The sequence below is a fragment of the Hypanus sabinus genome, unplaced genomic scaffold (genome assembly GCF_030144855.1).
Source record: "Hypanus sabinus isolate sHypSab1 unplaced genomic scaffold, sHypSab1.hap1 scaffold_1174, whole genome shotgun sequence".
Taxonomy (NCBI): Eukaryota; Metazoa; Chordata; class Chondrichthyes; order Myliobatiformes; family Dasyatidae; genus Hypanus; species Hypanus sabinus.
Window position 1 is genome coordinate 98,825 of NW_026779234.1, and position 19,942 is coordinate 118,766.

At 55.4% G+C, this 19,942-nt stretch overlaps 1 protein-coding gene across 4 annotated transcripts in view; it reads left to right on the top strand.

The window, feature by feature from the left end:
• LOC132386479 (protein FAM50A-like) overlaps positions 1-9,218 on the top strand; it is a 97,442-nt gene extending 88,224 nt beyond the window's left edge. Inside the window, exons 9-12 of one of the 4 annotated variants that reach the window (XR_009509544.1) lie at positions 2,567-2,637; positions 3,694-3,804; positions 6,053-8,013; positions 8,170-9,218. Coding sequence is in view for 1 of the 4 variants with exons in the window: in XM_059958774.1 (XP_059814757.1) it covers positions 2,567-2,637; positions 3,694-3,804; positions 6,053-6,061 (191 nt within the window). In the remaining 3 variants the exon portion in view is untranslated. Of the gene's footprint in view, positions 1-2,566; positions 2,638-3,693; positions 3,805-6,052 lie in introns of all 4 variants that reach the window. The other 3 variants (XR_009509545.1, XR_009509546.1, XM_059958774.1) reach the window with 3 other exon arrangements.
• Positions 9,219-19,942: the final 10,724 nt, after the last annotated feature.

The window sequence follows — 19,942 nt, forward strand, 5'->3', positions numbered from 1 at the left end:
AGAAGGCATACAGTGCATTTGCCTTCATCAACCGTGGGACTGAGTTTAAGAACCGAGAGGTAATGTTTGAGCTATGTGTGGTCTCGGGACGGTGTGTGGTTAAACCCCTTCCATCCCTGACAGGGTCACTCTCGGGTCAGTGTGTGTGGTTAAACCCCTTCCCTCCCTGACAGGGCCACTCTCGGAGAGTGTGTGTGGTTAAACCCCTTCCCTCCCTGACAGGGTCACTCTCGGGAGAGTGTGTGTGGTTAAACCCCTTCCCTCCCTGACAGGGTCACTCTCGGGACAGTGTGTGGTTAAACCCCTTCCCTCCCTGACAGGGTCACTCTCGGGACAGTGTGTGTGGTTAAACCCCTTCCCTCCCTGACAGGGCCACTCTCGGGAGAGTGTGTGTGGTTAAACCCCTTCCCTCCCTGACAGGGCCACTCTCGGGAGAGTGTGTGTGGTTAAACCCCTTCCCTCCCTGACAGGGCCACTCTCGGGAGAGTGTGTGTGGTTAAACCCCTTCCCTCCCTGACAGGGCCACTCTCGGGAGAGTGTGTGTGGTTAAACCCCTTCCCTCCCTGACAGGGCCACTCTCGGGTCAGTGTGTGTGGTTAAACCCCTTCCCTCCCTGACAGGGTCACTCTCGGGACAGTGTGTGTGGTTAAACCCCTTCCCTCCCTGACAGGGTCACTCTCGGGACAGTGTGTGTGGTTAAACCCCTTCCCTCCCTGACAGGGCCACTCTCGGGAGAGTGTGTGTGGTTAAACCCCTTCCCTCCCTGACAGGGCCACTCTCGGGTCAGTGTGTGTGGTTAAACCCCTTCCCTCCCTGACAGGGCCACTCTCGGGTCAGTGTGTGTGGTTAAACCCCTTCCCTCCCTGACAGGGTCACTCTCGGGACAGTGTGTGGTTAAACCCCTTCCCTCCCTGACAGGGTCACTCTCGGGACAGTGTGTGTGGTTAAACCCCTTCCCTCCCTGACAGGGCCACTCTCGGGAGAGTGTGTGTGGTTAAACCCCTTCCCTCCCTGACAGGGCCACTCTCGGGAGAGTGTGTGTGGTTAAACCCCTTCCCTCCCTGACAGGGCCACTCTCGGGAGAGTGTGTGTGGTTAAACCCCTTCCCTCCCTGACAGGGCCACTCTCGGGAGAGTGTGTGTGGTTAAACCCCTTCCCTCCCTGACAGGGCCACTCTCGGGTCAGTGTGTGTGGTTAAACCCCTTCCCTCCCTGACAGGGTCACTCTCGGGACAGTGTGTGTGGTTAAACCCCTTCCCTCCCTGACAGGGTCACTCTCGGGACAGTGTGTGTGGTTAAACCCCTTCCCTCCCTGACAGGGCCACTCTCGGGAGAGTGTGTGTGGTTAAACCCCTTCCCTCCCTGACAGGGCCACTCTCGGGTCAGTGTGTGTGGTTAAACCCCTTCCCTCCCTGACAGGGCCACTCTCGGGTCAGTGTGTGTGGTTAAACCCCTTCCCTCCCTGACAGGGCCACTCTCGGGAGAGTGTGTGTGGTTAAACCCCTTCCCTCCCTGACAGGGTCACTCTCGGGAGAGTGTGTGTGGTTAAACCCCTTCCCTCCCTGACAGGGCCACTCTCGGGAGAGTGTGTGAGGTTAAACCCCTTCCCTCCCTGACAGGGCCACTCTCGGGAGAGTGTGTGTGGTTAAACCCCTTCCCTCCCTGACAGGGCCACTCTCGGGAGAGTGTGTGTGGTTAAACCCCTTCCCTCCCTGACAGGGCCACTCTTGGGAGAGTGTGTGTGGTTAAACCCCTTCCCTCCCTGACAGGGTCACTCTCGGGAGAGTGTGTGTGGTTAAACCCCTTCCCTCCCTGACAGGGCCACTCTCGGGAGAGTGTGTGAGGTTAAACCCCTTCCCTCCCTGACAGGGCCACTCTCGGGAGAGTGTGTGTGGTTAAACCCCTTCCCTCCCTGACAGGGCCACTCTCGGGAGAGTGTGTGTGGTTAAACCCCTTCCCTCCCTGACAGGGCCACTCTCGGGAGAGTGTGTGTGGTTAAACCCCTTCCCTCCCTGACAGGGCCACTCTCGGGAGAGTGTGTGTGGTTAAACCCCTTCCCTCCCTGACAGGGTCACTCTCGGGAGAGTGTGTGTGGTTAAACCCCTTCCCTCCCTGACAGGGCCACTCTCGGGAGAGTGTGTGTGGTTAAACCCCTTCCCTCCCTGACAGGGCCACTCTCGGGAGAGTGTGTGAGGTTAAACCCCTTCCCTCCCTGACAGGGCCACTCTCGGGAGAGTGTGTGAGGTTAAACCCCTTCCCTCCCTGACAGGGCCACTCTCGGGAGAGTGTGTGTGGTTAAACCCCTTCCCTCCCTGACAGGGCCACTCTCGGGACAATGTGTGGTTAAACCCCTTCCCTCCCTGACAGGGCCACTCTCGGGAGAGTGTGTGAGGTTAAACCCCTTCCCTCCCTGACAGGGCCACTCTCGGGAGAGTGTGTGTGGTTAAACCCCTTCCCTCCCTGACAGGGCCACTCTCGGGAGAGTGTGTGTGGTTAAACCCCTTCCCTCCCTGACAGGGCCACTCTCGGGAGAGTGTGTGTGGTAAATCTTCTTCCCTCCCTAACAGGGCCACTCTTCAGCTTTGATGTCCACGAAGATGTCCGCCTGCTGAGCGATGCCACGGTGGAGAAGGACGAGGTAGGTCTTTCTGTAAAACTGTGATCCCTCTGTCCCTGCCACTCCACCCCCAAGCCCCCTCATCAAACACAGTGAGCACAACCCCCCCCTCCCAACTTCCCCGGGCTGAAGGATTGGCGTCATGGCAACATAGTGGTTAGTGTAACGCTGTACACAGAACTTTGCTGTATAGTACAGGCCCTTCGGCCCATGATGTTGTGCTTTTCAATCTAACCCTTCCCTCCTACATAGCCCTCCATATTTCCTACCTACAAGTCTCTTAAATGTCCCTGATGTATCTGCCTCTACCAGGGCAGGGCGATCCACGCTCCCAGCACTCCCCGTGACTCATCCCCCGACACTTCTCTCCAATCACCGTAAAGTTATGTTCGCTGGTGTTGGCCATTTCCACCCTGGGGGAGGATCTCTGACTATCCACCCAATCTATGCCTCTTATTCTAAAGACCACCCTGGACCCCTCAGCCATCAGGGGTGCCCACCAGTCTGAGCAGCATCCTGGTAAATCCTTCCACATCCTTCCTATAATGAGGTGCCAGTACCTCTCCAGCAGACGGGGTTCACTGTCTGTACGGAGTTTTATGCTCCCCCCCTGAGTGGGTTTCCACCGGGTGCTCCAGTTTATCCTTGGATTGTGTTGGTGTTGACTCCAATGACTCACTACACTGTCTCTTTTGATGTTCATGTGATAAGTAAATCTAATCTTAATCCTGAGTTGCGGTTGAGACACACAGCAACCCCCGCCCTCCCCCCACTGATTCCTGACCCATTGGTACCGGCCATCATGGTTGAGAGAGCACAATGCCGGCTCACCCTCCCCCTCCCTGTGTCTCCCGATTTCCACCCTCCGCACCCTAAAACCGCAGCCCACCCAGGCAGCGTGTCTCTGTTGCAGGAAAGTCCCTGCAGTTCCAGAGATCTGAGTTTGATCCCAGTAACACTCCACCCACTCCTGTTCTGTGGTTGTGTCACTGACCGTCTCCAACCCAAATCCTCTCACTCCCCCCACCCCAGTGAGCACATGCCTAATGTGGACGGTTCCCCCCCCCCCCCCTCCAGTCCCACGCCGGTAAGGTGGTGCTGCGGAGCTGGTACGAGAAGAACAAGCACATCTTCCCCGCAAGTCGCTGGGAGCCGTACGATCCCGAGAAAAAGTGGGACAAGTACACGGTGAGTACGTGGACACAGTGAGGTGGGGTGGAAAGGGAATGCGGTGCTGTGGGAGGGGTGAGTGATGAGGAGGGAGTGCTGCCTGTGGGACGGGTGGTGAGGAGGGAATGCTGCCTGTGGGACGGGTGGTGAGGAGGGAATGCTGCCTGTGGGAGGGGTGATGAGGAGGGAGTGCTGCCTGTGGGAGGGGCGATGAGGAGGGAGTGCCACACTGTGGGAGGGGTGATGAGGAGGGAGCTGCCTGTGGGAGGGATGGTGAGAAGGGAGTGCTGCCTGTGGGACGGGTGGTGAGGAGGGAATGCTGCCTGTGGGACGGGTGGTGAGGAGGGAATGCTGCCTGTGGGAGGGGTGATGAGGAGGGAGTGCTGCCTGTGGGAGGGGTGGTGAGGAGGGGGTGCTGCCTGTGGGACGGGTGGTGAGGAGGGAATGCTGCCTGTGGGAGGGGTGGTGAGGAGGGAATGCTGCCTGTGGGACGGGTGGTGAGGAGGGGGTGCTGCCTGTGGGACGGGTGGTGAGGAGGGAGTGCTGCCTGTGGGAGGGGCGGTGAGGAGGGAGTGCTGCCTGTGGGAGGGGTGGTGAGGAGGGAATGCGGTGCTGTGGGACGGGTGGTGAGGAGGGAATGCTGCCTGTGGGAGGGGTGATGAGGAGGGAATGCTGCCTGTGGGACGGGTGGTGAGGAGGGAGTGCTGCCTGTGGGACGGGTGGTGAGGAGGGAGTGCTGCCTGTGGGAGGGGTGGTAAGGAGGGGGTGCTGCCTGTGGGAGGGGTGGTGAGGAGGGAATGCTGCCTGTGGGAGGGGTGGTGAGGAGGGAGCTGCCTGTGGGACGGGTGGTGAGGAGGGAGTGCTGCCTGTGGGACGGGTGGTGAGGAGGGAGTGCCACACTATGGGAGGGGTGGTGAGGAGGGAGTGCTGCCTGTGGGAGGGGTGATGAGGAGGGAGTGCTGCCTGTGGGAGGGATGGTGAGGGGGGAATGCTGCCTGTGGGACGGGTGGTGAGGAGGGAGTGCCACACTGTGGGAGGGGTGGTGAGGAGGGGGTGCTGCCTGTGGGACGGGTGGTGAGGAGAGAGTGCCGTGCTGTGGGACGGGTGGTGAGGAGGGAATGCTGCCTGTGGGACGGGTGGTGAGGAGGGAATGCTGCCTGTGGGACGGGTGGTGAGGAGGGAGTGCTGCCTGTGGGAGGGATGGTGAGGAGGGAGTGCTGCCTGTGGGAGGGGTGATGAGGAGGGAGTGCTGCCTGTGGGAGGGATGGTGAGGGGGGAATGCTGCCTGTGGGACGGGTGGTGAGGAGGGAGTGCCACACTGTGGGAGGGATGGTGAGGGGGGAATGCTGCCTGTGGGACGGGTGGTGAGGAGGGAGTGCTGCCTGTGGGAGGGGTGGTGAGGAGGGAGTGCTGCCTGTGGGACGGGTGGTGAGGAGGGAGTGCTGCCTGTGGGAGGGATGGTGAGGGGGGAATGCTGCCTGTGGGAGGGGTGGTGAGGAGGGAGTGCTGCCTGTGGGACGGGTGGTGAGGAGGGAGTGCTGCCTGTGGGAGGGGTGGTGAGGAGGGGGTGCTGCCTGTGGGACGGGTGGTGAGGAGGGAATGCTGCCTGTGGGAGGGGTGGTGAGGAGGGAATGCTGCCTGTGGGATGGGTGGTGAGGAGGGAGTGCTGCCTGTGGGAGGGGTGGTGAGGAGGGGGTGCTGCCTGTGGGACGGGTGGTGAGGAGGGAGTGCTGCCTGTGGGAGGGGTGGTGAGGAGGGAATGCTGCCTGTGGGATGGGTGGTGAGGAGGGAATGCTGCCTGTGGGACGGGTGGTGAGGAGGGAATGCTGCCTGTGGGACGGGTGGTGAGGAGGGAATGCTGCCTGTGGGACGGGTGGTGAGGAGGGAATGCTGCCTGTGGGAGGGGTGGTGAGGAGGGAATGCTGCCTGTGGGACGGGTGGTGAGGAGGGAGTGCTGCCTGTGGGACGGGTGGTGAGGAGGGAATGCGGTGCTGTGGGACGGGTGGTGAGGAGGGAATGCGGTGCTGTGGGAGGGGTGGTGAGGAGGGAATGCGGTGCTGTGGGAGGGGTGGTGAGGAGGGAGTGCTGCCTGTGGGAGGGTTGCTGAGGAGGAAACACTACACGTTTTCACCAGTGGGGTGTGATGGAGAGAGGAGTGGCAGGGGGATTGGTTGGGGTTACCCCTGGTGGTGAGTGTGAGCCGTGGATGGCAGCGTTCGGAGAGAGGCCTGTTCTTCAGTTTATGGTCCCCTTTCCTTTTTTCCAGATTCGGTAGAGGAGATGGCACCTCAGGGAGCCAGCACCAGTTCGGGGCTGTTCCCTCACCCGGCTTCACCGCCTTTCCCTCAGCTCCAGTGTGTGTCCTGCGACATCATTCCCACATCCAGCATTCCCAGTTGCAGGAATACCAGCTCTCTGCGAGGTTCAGACTCAGCCCCATCCGGTTTCTCCGACCCTCACTCCACCACCCCTTTCGTTCCTCCACGCCATTGCTCTCCATGTTTGTACGCACATGTCTGCACCTGGTGTGTGTCAGCCTGTGCATCTGGGCAGGTGTGTGTGTGTGTATCTCTGAGGGTGAGTGTGTGTGTGTGTGTGTGTGTGAGTGTGTGTGTATCTGAGGGTGAGTGTGTGGGTTGGGCCCAGGTGGAACGGGGCCACTCTCCGTCACTGGGCAGGTATGTGTGTGTGTATCTCTGAGGGTGAGTGTGTGGGTTGGGCCCAGGTGGAACGGGGCCACTCTCCGTCACTGGGCAGGTATGTGTGTGTGTATCTCTGAGGGTGAATGTGTGGGTTGGGCCCAGGTGGAACGGGGCCACTCTCCGTCACTGGGCAGGTGTGTGTGTGTGTGTATCTCTGAGGGTGAGTGTGTGTCTGAGAGTGAGCGTGTGTGTGTGTATATCTCTGAGGGTGAGTGTGTGTCTGAGAGTGAACGTGTGTGTGTATCTCTGAGGGTGAGTGTGTGTCTGTGTGTGTGTGTATCTCTGAGAGTGAGTGTGTGGGTTGGGCCCAGGTGGAACGGGGCCACTCTCCGTCACTGGGCAGGTGTGTGTGTGTGTGTATCTCTGAGGGTGAGTGTGTGGGTATCTCTGAGGGTGAGTGTGTGGGTTGGGCCCAGGTGGAACGGGGCCACTCTCCGTCACTGGGCGGGTGTGTGTGTGTGTATCTCTGAGGGTGAGTGTGTGTCTGAGAGTGAACGTGTGTGTGTATCTCTGAGGGTGAGTGTGTGTCTGTGTGTGTGTGTATCTGAGAGTGAGTGTGTGGGTTGGGCCCAGGTGGAACGGGGCCACTCTCCGTCACTGGGCAGGTGTGTGTGTGTGTGTATCTCTGAGGGTGAGTGTGTGTCTGTGTGGAGTGAGTGTGTGGGTTGGGCCCAGGTGGAACAGGGCCACTCTCCGTCATTGGGCAGGTGTGTGAGTGTGTATCTCTGAGGGTGAGTGTGTGTCTGTGTGGAGTGAGCGTGTGGGTTGGGCCCAGGTGGAACGGGGCCACTCTCCGTCACTGGGCAGGTGTGTGTGTGTGTGTATCTGAGAGTGAGTGTGTGTGTATCTCTGAGGGTGAGTGTGTGTGTGTCTGTGTGTATCTGAGGGTGAGTGTGTGGGTTGGGCCCAGGTGGAACGGGGCCACTCTCCGTCACTGGGCAGGTGTGTGTGTGTGTGTATCTCTGAGGGTGAGTGTGTGTCTGTGTGGAGTGAGTGTGTGGGTTGGGCCCAGGTGGAACAGGGCCACTCTCCGTCATTGGGCAGGTGTGTGAGTGTGTATCTCTGAGGGTGAGTGTGTGTCTGTGTGGAGTGAGCGTGTGGGTTGGGCCCAGGTGGAACGGGGCCACTCTCCGTCACTGGGCAGGTGTGTGTGTGTGTGTATCTGAGAGTGAGTGTGTGTGTATCTCTGAGGGTGAGTGTGTGTGTGTCTGTGTGTATCTGAGGGTGAGTGTGTGGGTTGGGCCCAGGTGGAACGGGGCCACTCTCCGTCACTGGGCAGGTGTGTGTGTGTGTGTGTATCTCTGAGGGTGAGTGAGTGTGTATCTGAGGGTGAGTGTGTGGGTTGGGCCCAGGTGGAACGGGGCCACTCTCCGTCACTGGGCAGGTGTGTGTGTGTGTGTGTATCTGAGAGTGAGTGTGTGTGTATCTCTGAGGGTGAGTGTGTGTGTGAGTGTGTGTGTATCTGAGAGTGAGTGTGTGGGTTGGGCCCAGGTGGAACGGGGCCACTCTCCGTCACTGGGCAGGTGTGTGTGTGTGTATCTCTGAGGGTGAGTGTGTGGGTTGGGCCCAGGTGGAACGGGGCCACTCTCCGTCACTGGGCAGGTATGTGTGTGTGTATCTCTGAGGGTGAATGTGTGGGTTGGGCCCAGGTGGAACGGGGCCACTCTCCGTCACTGGGCAGGTATGTGTGTGTGTGTGTATATCTGAGAGTGAGTGTGTGTGTATCTCTGAGGGTGAGTGTGTGTGTGTCTGTGTGTATCTGAGGGTGAGTGTGTGGGTTGGGCCCAGGTGGAACGGGGCCACTCTCCGTCACTGGGCAGGTGTGTGTGTGTGTGTGTATCTCTGAGGGTGAGTGAGTGTGTATCTGAGAGTGAGTGTGTGGGTTGGGCCCAGGTGGAACGGGGCCACTCTCCGTCACTGGGCAGGTGTGTGTGTGTGTGTGTATATCTGAGAGTGAGTGTGTGTGTATCTCTGAGGGTGAGTGTGTGTGTGTCTGTGTGTATCTGAGGGTGAGTGTGTGGGTTGGGCCCAGGTGGAACGGGGCCACTCTCCGTCACTGGGCAGGTGTGTGTGTGTGTGTGTGTATATCTGAGAGTGAGTGTGTGTGTATCTCTGAGGGTGAGTGTGTGTGTGTCTGTGTGTATCTGAGGGTGAGTGTGTGGGTTGGGCCCAGGTGGAACGGGGCCACTCTCCGTCACTGGGCAGGCTGCAGTGTCCCTCAGTGTGGCCGTTTGCCTCTGCTGGGGCCCTGTGCTTCTCCTCAGGGCTGTGACCGCTCCACCCCACCCGAGCCTCTCGCTGAAGGTGCCCATGTGCTGCTCTCCCCGGTACCGGGACAGGAGAGCTGCTGAGGGAAAGCTGCACTGTCGGGGGGCAATGAGGGAGCTGCGCTGCGGGAGGGGTGGTGAGGGAGCACAGTACTGTGGGAGAGGTGGTGAGGGAGCTCCAGGCTGTGGGAAGGCCGGTGAGGGAGCTGTGCACTGTGGGAGGGGTGAGGAGGGCCAGTGATGGTCCTTCATGCGGTGGGGGGGCCGGTAAGGGACCTCTAGGCTGCGGGAGGGTTGGGGAGGGAGCTGTGCATTGTGGGAGGGGCGTGTAGGGAGTGGGTCTTCCTCTGTGAGGACAGGTTGCCGTAGGGAACGCCCCCAGGCCTGCCTTTGTCCAGGCTGTTGGTGGGTGGGGGTGGGGAGCTTTGGAGAATAAAATAAATGGCAGATTTGTTGTTCAGTAGGTCAAGTCTCCGTGTGTGTGTGTGTGCAGAGTTGGACCCTCTCTTCCTCCCAGCCAGAGGAAGGGGCGTGTCAGGGGGCTGCAACCTCTGAGTGGGGGCCAGATGATCCGGGCCAGGCTGCCCGAGTCCAGATGCTGATGAACAGCACAGTGCATCTTCCCCACACAGACAGCAGTGGCTCGAGAGGGTGCGGACGGCTCTGCCACCTGTTGAGAGGGTCGGGAGATTAACCCTCCCTCCCTGGCCCATGGTGTTACCTGAACCTCGTGACCTCATCGGTACGGAATGGGCGCGAGGCAACACAGGAGTTAGCATAACACTTTACGAGGCAGGGGTTGAGTGGGATCCAGGATTAGACCCAATGGGCTGAATGGCCCAATTCTCCTGTGTCTTACGGTTGATGCAAATGACATATTTCACTGTATGTTTCGATGCTCCATGTATAGGCCCTGAGAAATACTTATGGTGTTCCGCTCTTTGGCTGTGTCACTGTGGGGAGACTCAAATGCAGACCATATGCCTGACAGTCACAGAACAGCTGGACCATCAGTCTGCAACAGGCAGAGACCCTCGACTGCCCCACGGGATTAGTGGTGGAAGCAGGCGAACCTCCCCCACCTGTTGGTATCATGGAGTACTGTGTATGGCTTTTAGTCCCCACACTTTGGGAAGGATGTGCCAGTGCAGGGGAGATTGCCTGGGACAAGGAGAGACAGGGTCTACCAGACACGCATATTTTAACATCCAGAGAAATACATCAGTGTGTTAACAACCAACATGACCTCAGGATGTGCAAGTGTCACCTTATCCCCGTGCCAACATAGCTTGCCCACAATATTCAGGAGAGCAACACTCCTTAAGTCCATCACCCCACTGGCAGCAGCTCTCCAGAGTCCCCACTCCTGGGTCGAGGGTTGATCGGCCTTCCGATTTCACCACTCGTCTTTCAGGTGAAGAGCCTTCCTTTCCCAGAGATGAGGGCATTCTCCTCTCCTATCAGATTGTATCCTCCCCACCCCACTGGCTTCTCCTGTCACCCAGCTAGTCTTCCTTCCCTTTCCCCCACCCGCCCTCACCTTTTTATTCTGGCCTCTTCCCCCTTCCTTTCCAGACCTGAAGAAGGGCCTCGGCCCAAAACGTCGACTGTTACTCATTTCTGTAGACGCTGCCTGACCTGCTGAGTTGTTCCAGCACTTTGTGTGTTTTGTTTCCGTTGTTTTCTTTCTGTAGCTCTGGGTTTTTATGGGCTGGGGTTGCTAGCGACACGCTGGCCCTCCTCCTTTCGCAGCCGGGCTTGGGACTGTCGATGGTAGAGTTAGAACCACACAGAACGCAACAAACAGCAAACAAGCCAACACACATACACAGACCTCCAACCCCAGAACCACCTCACAGACATCGGACCTTCGACTTCCCCGTAAACTCGCAGAGATTCGCGGACTCGGTTTGACCCAGGACACGCTGGTGACGATGAATGTTACCACCGTTTAGTTAGAGGCTGGTTGGAGGCAGTCCAAGAGGGAGAACAGAGCGAAGAGGTAATGGCTTCAGTCAGCATGGATGAGTTGGGCTGGAGGGACAGAGCCCATTCTACTTCTGCAAAGGTTAGCTTTTATTGTCACATGTACATCAAAACATACAGTGATTTGTATCAACGATAGGCACTAGGTGCAGAAGTAGGCCATTCAGCCCTTTGAGCCAGCACCGCCATTCAATGTGATCATGGCTGATCATCCACAATCAGTACCCCGTTCCTGCCTTCTCCCCATATCCCTTGACTCCGCTATCTTTAAGAGTTCTATCTAACTCTTTCTTGAAAGCATCCAGAGAATTGGCCTCCACTGCCTTCTGAGGCAGAGCATTCCATAGATCCACAACTCTCTGGGTGAAAAAGTTTTTCCTGAACTCTGTTCTAAATGGCCTACCCTTTATTCTTAAACTGTGGCCTCTGGTTCTGGACTCCCCCAACATCAGGAACATGTTTCCTGCCTCTAGCATGTCCAATCCCTTAATAATCTTATATGTTTTGATCAGATCCCCTTTCATCCTTCTAAATTCCAGTGTGTACAAGCCCAGTCGCTCCAATCTTGCAACATATGACATTCCTGCCATCCCTTGTGAACCTACGCTGCACTCCCTCAATAGCAAGAATGTCCTTCCTCAAATTTGGAGACCAAAACTGCACACAGTACTCCAGGTGTGGTCTCACCAGAGCCCTGTACAATTGCAGAAGGACCTCTTTGCTCCTATACTCAACTCCCCTCATTATGAATGATAAACAGCTTGGAGATGTGCTTGGGTAGCCTACAACTTACTAAGCTTGCCCTGTACACCTTTGGAATATGGGAAGAAACGGAAAACCCGTGCAGTTCTGGGGAGAACTTACAAGCTCCTTCCAGAACAGAATTGAACTCCAATAAAACATTGAGGTATTGCCCTATGATAGCTTGGATCTGGGAGAGAATATGAAATGAAAAATGACGCAGGTCGAGCAGCAGCCATGGAGAGAGGGAGTTTGTGACCTTACATCAGAACGGTCACAAACAGGAATGGCTGGTTAGCTGAAACTGACAAGGGTGTTATTTGTGAGTAACTACAGTCCAGCCTATTGAAGGGGGAATCCACGTCAATTGTTCAGCACAAGACAAAGTTGGTTTTCAGAGAGAATTTAAGGTGGTTCTGCCCTCGTCACCTCTCACTCGATTGTCGAAGTAAGATTAAAACAGCTGCTGGCATTCAGAATCTCATCTATTCTCACTGACACATGACATTATATTTGTCATTTTGCAGAGGCAGTACAGTGCAAACACAAGCATACTATAAATTACCACAAAAAAGGAATAATGAGCTGGTGTTCATGGACCGTTCAGAAACCCAATGGTGGAACAGAAGAATCTGCTGCCGAATCATTGTGTATTTTCAGGCTCTTGGTCTCTGTGATGTTAGTAATGAGACGAGGGCACGTCCTGGATGGTGAGGGATGTCACCTTACAGAGACATCGCCTTTAGAAGGCACCCTCGATGAGGAGAGTTGTGCTCATGATGGGAGTTGACTAAGGCTACAGCCCTCTACAGCTGTTCCTGATCCTGTCCATGGGAGACTCCATACCAGACAGTGACGCAACTGGTCAGAATCTGCACTGTACGTCCATAGGAATCTGCGAGTGTCTTTCATGACATACCAAACCTCCTAATGAAATACACCAGGGGATTCACGGAATTCGTAATGCCTCCAACTATCCAAGAAGGCCATCAGACGAAGATATCCAAGTGAATTCCCAAGCCTTATTCAGGATGTTGGGGAGCGGGTGGTGGTGCCAAAGAAGTGTAGTGAGGGAATTCTGGAGTTCCGGAAACAGAAAGCTAAATGACAGACCGAGCTGGTTAGAAGGGAGAAGTGATCTTGGTGGAGCCAGAGCAGATTACCAATACAGGGAAGGACAGGGTCACAGAGACAGGGAGGGAGGAGGTCACAAAACCAGGGGTGGGTGTAGGGGAAGGAGGCAGTCATGGAGACAGGGAGGGTGTCACATAGACAGGATTGTAGGGCAAGAAGGAGGGTCGCAGGGATGTAGAGGTGTGTAGGGAGGGAGGGAGTTCACAGAGATGGAAAGAAAAGGGGATCATGGAGACTGATGGAAAGGGAGAGGGTCACAGATGGGGAGTGAATGGGTCAGAGGGAGGGAGATACACGGAAGGGATGTAGGGGAAAGAGAGGGTCACAGAGGGTGGGGTGTAGAGGAAGGAGGGGTCACAGAGATGGAATGGGATGTGGGGAAGGGAGGGAGAGGGGCACAGAGGCAAGTTGGGGTGTAGGGGACAGAAGGGAGTCACAGAGATGGGGAGGGCTGTAAGGCCACATTTGTATTGCAGTATTGAGTTGGTGAGCACAGAGATCACATAGAGTGGTATTACTCAGGAGAAGCCATTCAGCCCACAATGTTGTGTCGAACTTCATGCCAATTTTTATAAAAAGTTCTTCACCTGTGTAGCATCTGTATCCCTCCATTCCCTTCATGTGATCATGTCTATCTACAAGCCCCCTAAACCTCACTGAACTGCCCGAATCCCCTACTGCCCAAGATAACCCATTCTAGGCCCCTACCTTCCTGTCGCACCTCCTCACTCGTCACCCCCTTAACATTAACAGCATGGCCCCCAGTGCTTGACATTTCTACCCTGGGGCGAAGATTCTGACTGTCCACCCCATCTGTGTCTGATAACTTTAAAAACTTCTGTCAGTCATTGACACCCTGCCAAGAGCAAACACAGTCATGGAAAAACATGATCCCAATGTCATACAACATGCAGCATAACGGACGAATGATGGACCTGGACCCTCATCCCTCTGTACTTCAACACTGTTACAATTACCCTCCCAAAGTGCAGCACCGCACACTTGCCCACTTCTCTGCCCAAGTCTGTAACAGATCTATCTTCCACTGTATTCTTAGTCACCTCCACCAGTCTTGGTGCCATTCTCTGGTCTGCTAATCCACCCATCTACAGTTTCATCCCAGTTATTGATACGTGTCCCGTACAGCAGCAACGATCCCCAAGGAACTTGACTGGTTCAGGCTCTCCAGCCAGAATAACAGCCTTTCTCCACACCCCTACTCTCTGTCGTGTGGCCTTCTATTGAAAGTGGAAAGGTTAGTCAGGGTGTGAAAGGTTATGGGGAGAAGGCAGGAAAATTGGGTTAAGAAGGAAAATAAATCAGCCGTAATGGAATGGCAGAGCGGACCTGATAGGCAGTTTTTCTTTCCTCGTTAGCCGCTGGTGTTTCGGGCAGCACTGGAGGTCCTCCATCTCTGGTGGTGTTCAGGGCTTCCTTCATTGTGCCAGTGGCTTCCCCTCGGTTTTCACTGCTGTCAGTCATGCAGGTCCCGGGTGGAGACTCAGGATTCTTCATTGCAGTCTCTGTAACAATTTTGTTTTGTTAGCCCCAAACTGACGACCACTCTTGGTCTGGTTTCTACCCTTTGACCTCTTTGGCAGGGGTCACCCTACCAAGAGCCCTGACTGCAGCAAACATAGCTCTCTGAGTCAAGGCACACGAGCCTCTGAACCATGACAAGGTTGTCGTCTTCTCGGAAGAGAATTGGCCTAATTCTGTTTGTACGTCTTCCTGTCTTCCCTGGTTCCAAATCCAAATTCAGCCAGGGTTCCATGCACCTTTATCTTCTGAATCAATCTACCACGTGGAGCCTTGCCTACCTTACCCTCATTGTCACCTCCTCCAAAATCGCAATTTGACAGCATGGCCTGCCCAAGTAGTTCTGAACGGATTCCACGTCACGTCACGCCTCCAATCTCCCTGATAGCTACACATGCATGAAATGCATCAAGCTGCATCTCCTCAGAGACCGTGCTAGGGAACCAGAGCTGCAGCTGTGTGACCCTCGGGATAGGAGTTACAGGGAGGTGGTCACCCCTAGGTTGCTGGGGAACGAGAATAGGCAGCCAGTGCAGAGTACCCCTGTAGCAGTTCCCCTCAGAAATGAGCATACTGCTTTGGGTACTGTTGGTGGGGGCGACCTACCAGGGGAAGCTGTGGCTCAGAAGGGAAGTGGGACAGAGGAGAACGGCAGTGGTGATAAGGGATTCTACAGTTAGAGGAGCAGACGAGAGGTTCTATGGGCATGAAAGAGACACACAGATGGTATGTTGTCTACCAGTCAGGGACGTCTACAGCATTGTAAAGGGGGCGAGTGAGCAGTAAGAAGTCATGGCACTAATGACATTGGTAGGAAAAGAAAGATCCTGAAGAGAGACTGTAGGGAGCTAGGTAGAAACTTAAAAGCAGGACCTGCAAGATAGTAACCTCTGGATTGTCGTCTGTGTCACGTGCCAGTGAGGGTAAGAATAGGGTGATTTGGCTGAGGAACTGGTGCGCGAGGCAGGGTTTCAGATTTCTGGATCACTGGGAGGGTACAACCTCTACAAGAAGGGCGGGCTACGCCTGAACTTGAGGGGGACCAATGTTCTTGCAGACAGATTCGCTGGAGCTGCTGGGGAGAGTTTAAACTAATGTAAGCAAATGTTTAAACTGATGCTTAAGCAAATTATTGGACTCTGGCATGGTGTCAGAGGACTGGAAAATTGTAAATGTCACTCCACTCTTCAAGAAAGGAGGAAGGCAGCAGAAGGAAAAGTATAGACTGGTTAGCCTGACCTCAGTGGTTGGGAAGATGTTGGAGTCAATTGTTAAGGATGAGGTGATGGAGTACTTGGTGACACAAGACAAGATAGGACAAAGTTGGCATCATTTTCTAAAGGAAAAATCCTGCCTGACAAACCTGTTAGAATTCTTTGAGGAGATTATAAGTCGGATAGATAACGGGATTCAGTGGATGATGTATATTTGGCCTTTCAAAGGACCTTTGACAAGGTGCCACACATGAGGCTGCTTACCAAGATAAGAGCCCATGGCTTTACAGGAGAGTCACTGGCATGGTTAGAGCATTGGCTGACTGGGAATAAAAGGATCCTTTTCTGGTTGGCTGCCAGTGACTAGTGGTGTTCTGCAGGTGTCAGTGTTGGGACCGCTTCTTTCTATGCTATATATAAATAATTTAGATGTTGGAATAGTTGCCAAGTTTACAGATGATATGAGGGGCAGGTAGTGTGGAGGAAAGAGGTAGGCTGAAGAAGGACTGAGACAGATTCGGAGAAAGGGCAAGAATGCGACAAATGAAATACAATGTTGGAAAATGCATGGCCATGCACTTTGGTAGTTGAAATAAATGTGCAGACTATTCTCTAAATGGGGTCCAAAATTCTGAGATGCAGAGGGACTTGGGAGTCCTTGTGCAGAACACCCTAAAGGTTAACTTGTAGGTGGAGTCGGTGGTGAGGAAGGCAAATGCAATGTTAGCATTCATTTCAAGAGGTCTAGAATACAAGAGCAAGGATGTGATGCTGAATTGTATAAGGCACTGGTGAGGCTTCACCTTGAGTATTGTGAACAGTTTTGGGCTCCTCATTGATGAAAAGATGTGCTGGTGTTGGAGAGGGTCCAAGGGAAGTTCACAAGGATGATTCCGGGAATGAAAGGGTTATCATTCGAGGAACGTTTGATGGCTCTGGGTCTGTACTCGCTGGAATTTAGAGGGATGAGGAGGAGATCTCATTGAAACCTTTTGAAAGTTGAAAGACCCAGAAAGAGTAGATGTGGAAAGGATGGGGAGTGGTGGGGGAGTCTAGGACAAGCGGGTGCAGCCTCAGGATAGAGGGGCGTCCATTTAAAACAGATGTGGAGAAATTTCCGTAGCCAGAGGGTGGTGTGCTTGAATTTATTGCCACATGATGTAGCGGAGGCCAGGTCATTGTGTGTATTTAAGGCAGAGATTGATCACTTCTTGATTGGGCATGGCATAGTTTCGAGGAGAATGCTGGGAAGTGGGGTTGAGGAGGGGAAATAAGGCTCAGCCATGATTGAACAGCAGAGCAGACTCAATGGGCCAAATGGCCTAATTCTGTTCCTACATCGTAGAACTATAGAACATTACAGCAGAGAAACAGGCACTTTGGCCCTTCTTGTCTGTGCCGAGCCATTTTTCTGCCTAGTCCCACTAACCTGCATCTGGCCCATACCCCTCCATACTCCTCTCATCCATGTACATGTCCACAAGTTTTCCTTAAATGTTAAAAGTGAGCCCACATTTACCACTTCATCTGGCAGCTCATTCCACACTCCCACCACTCTCTGTGTGAAGAAGCCCTTCCCCTGATGTTCCCTTTAAACTTTCCCCCTTCACCCTTAACCCATGTCCTCTGGTTTTTTTCTCCCCTAGCCTCAGTGAAGGCTATAAAATCATAATTTTATACACCTCTATCAAATCTCCCCTCATTCTTCTACGCTCCAGGGAATAAAATCCTAACCTATTCAACCTCTCTCTGTAACTCAGTTTCTCAAGTCTTCTGGTCTAATTTGGCAGGGGATGGGAAGCAGAGTGATAGGGCAGTTGCTTTATGAGCAGATGCAATGTGTAGTGAGTCTGAGGAGGGATATACACAGTTCATAGGGTATGGAGGGATATGGACATCGTGGAGGAGAAGGAGTTCTCTTAGTTTATCACTTGCATGATTCAGCTCAAAATTAGTGGAGAGTGGTCACTGAGGGACGGTGTGAGGGTACTGGATTAACAACGGTGACACAGGGCGCTGGGGAAGAGAGGTCACTGAGGGACGGTGTGAGGGAGCTGGATTAACAACGGTGACACAGGGCGCTGGGGAAGAGAGGTCACTGAGGGATGGTGTGAGGGAGCTGGATTAACGTCAGTGACACAGGGCGCTGGGGGAGAGTGGTCACTGAGGGACGGTGTGAGGGTACTGGATTAACAACGGTGACACAGGGCGCTGGGGAAGAGAGGTCACTGAGGGACGGTGTGAGGGAGCTGGATTAACAACGGTGACACAGGGCGCTGGGGAAGAGAGGTCACTGAGGGATGGTGTGAGGGAGCTGGATTAACGTCAGTGACACAGGGCGCTGGGGGAGAGGGGTCACTGAGCAACAGTGTGAGGGAGCTGGATTAACAACGGTGACACAGGGCGCTGGGGAAGAGAGGTCACTGAGGGATGGTGTGAGGGAGCTGGATTAACGTCAGTGACCCAGGGCGCTGGGGGAGAGGGGTCACTGAGCAACAGTGTGAGGGAGCTGGATTAACAACGGTAACACAGGGCGCTGGGGAAGAGAGGTCACTGAGCAACAGTGTGAGGGAGCTGGATTAACAACGGTAACACAGGGCGCTGGGGAAGAGAGGTCACTGAGGGACTGTGTGAGGGAGCTGGATTAACAACGGTGACACAGGGCGCTGGGGAAGAGAGGTCACTGAGGGACTGTGTGAGGGAGCTGGAGTAACGTCAGAGGGGATACAGTCAGTAACACAGGGCGATGGGGGAGAGGGGTCACTGAGGGACGGTGTGAGGGAGCTGGAGTAACGTCAGTGGGGATTCAGTCAGTGACCCAGGGCGCTGGGGGAGAGTGGTCACAGAGGGATGGTGTGAGGGAGCTGGAGTAACGTCAGTGGGGATACAGTCAGTGACACAGGGCGATGGGGAGAGGGGTCACAGAGGGATGGTGTGAGGGAGCTGGAGTAACGTCAGTGGGGATACAGTCAGTGACCCAGGGCGCTGGGGGAGAGGGGTCACTGAGGGACGGTGTGAGGGAGATGGATTAACGTCAGTGGGGATACAATCAGTGACACAGGGCGCTGAGGGAGAGGGGTCACAGAGGGATGGTGTGAGGGAGCTGGAGTAACGTCAGTGGGGATACAGTCAGTGACCCAGGGCGATGGGGAGAGGGGTCACAGAGGGATGGTGTGAGGGAGCTGGAGTAACGTCAGTGGGGATACAGTCAGTGACCCAGGGCGATGGGGAGAGGGGTCACAGAGGGATGGTGTGAGGGAGCTGGAGTAACGTCAGTGGGGATACAATCAGTGACACAGGGCGCTGGGGAGAGGGGTCACAGAGGGATGGTGTGAGGGAGCTGGAGTAACGTCAGTGGGGATACAATCAGTGACACAGGGCGCTGGGGAAGAGAGGGGTCACAGGGGGACGGTGTGAGGGAGATGGATTAACGTCAGTGGGGATACAGTCAGTGACACAGGGCGATGGGGGAGAGGGGTCACAGAGGGACGGTGTGAGGGAGCTGGATTAACGTCAGTGGGGATACAGTCAGTGACACAGTGTCCTGGGAGAGAAGGGTCACCGAGGGACGGTGTGAGGGAGCTGGAGTAACGTCAGTGTGGATACAATCAGTGACACAGGGCGCTGGGGGAGAGGGGTCACTGAGGGATGGTGTGAGGGAGCTGGAGTAACGTCAGTGGGGATTCAGTCAGTGACCCAGGGTGTGGGGGAGAGGGGTCACCGAGGGATGGTGTGAGGGAGCTGGAGTAACGTCAGTGGGGATTCAGTCAGTGACCCAGGGTGTGGGGGAGAGGGGTCACCGAGGGATGGTGTGAGGGTGCAGGATTAACGTCAGTGGGGATACAGTCAGTGACACAGGGCGCTGGGGGAGAGAGGTCACCGAGGGACGGTGTGAGGGAGCTGGAGTAACGTCAGTGGGGATACAGTCAGTGACACAGGGCGATGGGGGAGAGGGGTCACTGAGGGATGGTGTGAGGGAGCTGGAGTAACGTCAGTGGGGATACAGTCAGTGACACAGTGTCCTGGGGGAGAGGGGTCACTGAGGGACAGTGTGAGGGAGCTGGAGTAACGTCAGTGGGGATACAGTCAGTGACACAGGGCGCTGAGGGAGAGGGGTCACAGAGGGATGGTGTGAGGGAGCTGGAGTAACGTCAGTGTGGATACAATCAGTGACACAGGGCGCTGGGGGAGAGGGGTCACTGAAGGACGGTGTGAGGGAGCTGGAGTAACGTCAGTGGGGATACAGTCAGTGACACAGGGCGATGGGGGAGAGGGGTCACTGAGGGATGGTGTGAGGGAGCTGGAGTAACGTCAGTGGGGATACAATCAGTGACACAGGGCGCTGGGGGAGAGGGGTCACTGAAGGACGGTGTGAGGGAGCTGGAGTAACGTCAGTGGGGATACAGTCAGTGACACAGGGCGATGGGGGAGAGGGGTCACTGAGGGATGGTGTGAGGGAGATGGAGTAACGTCAGTGGGGATACAGTCAGTGACCCAGGGTGTGGGGGAGAGGGGTCACCGAGGGATGGTGTGAGGGAGCTGGAGTAACGTCAGTGGGGATTCAGTCAGTGAC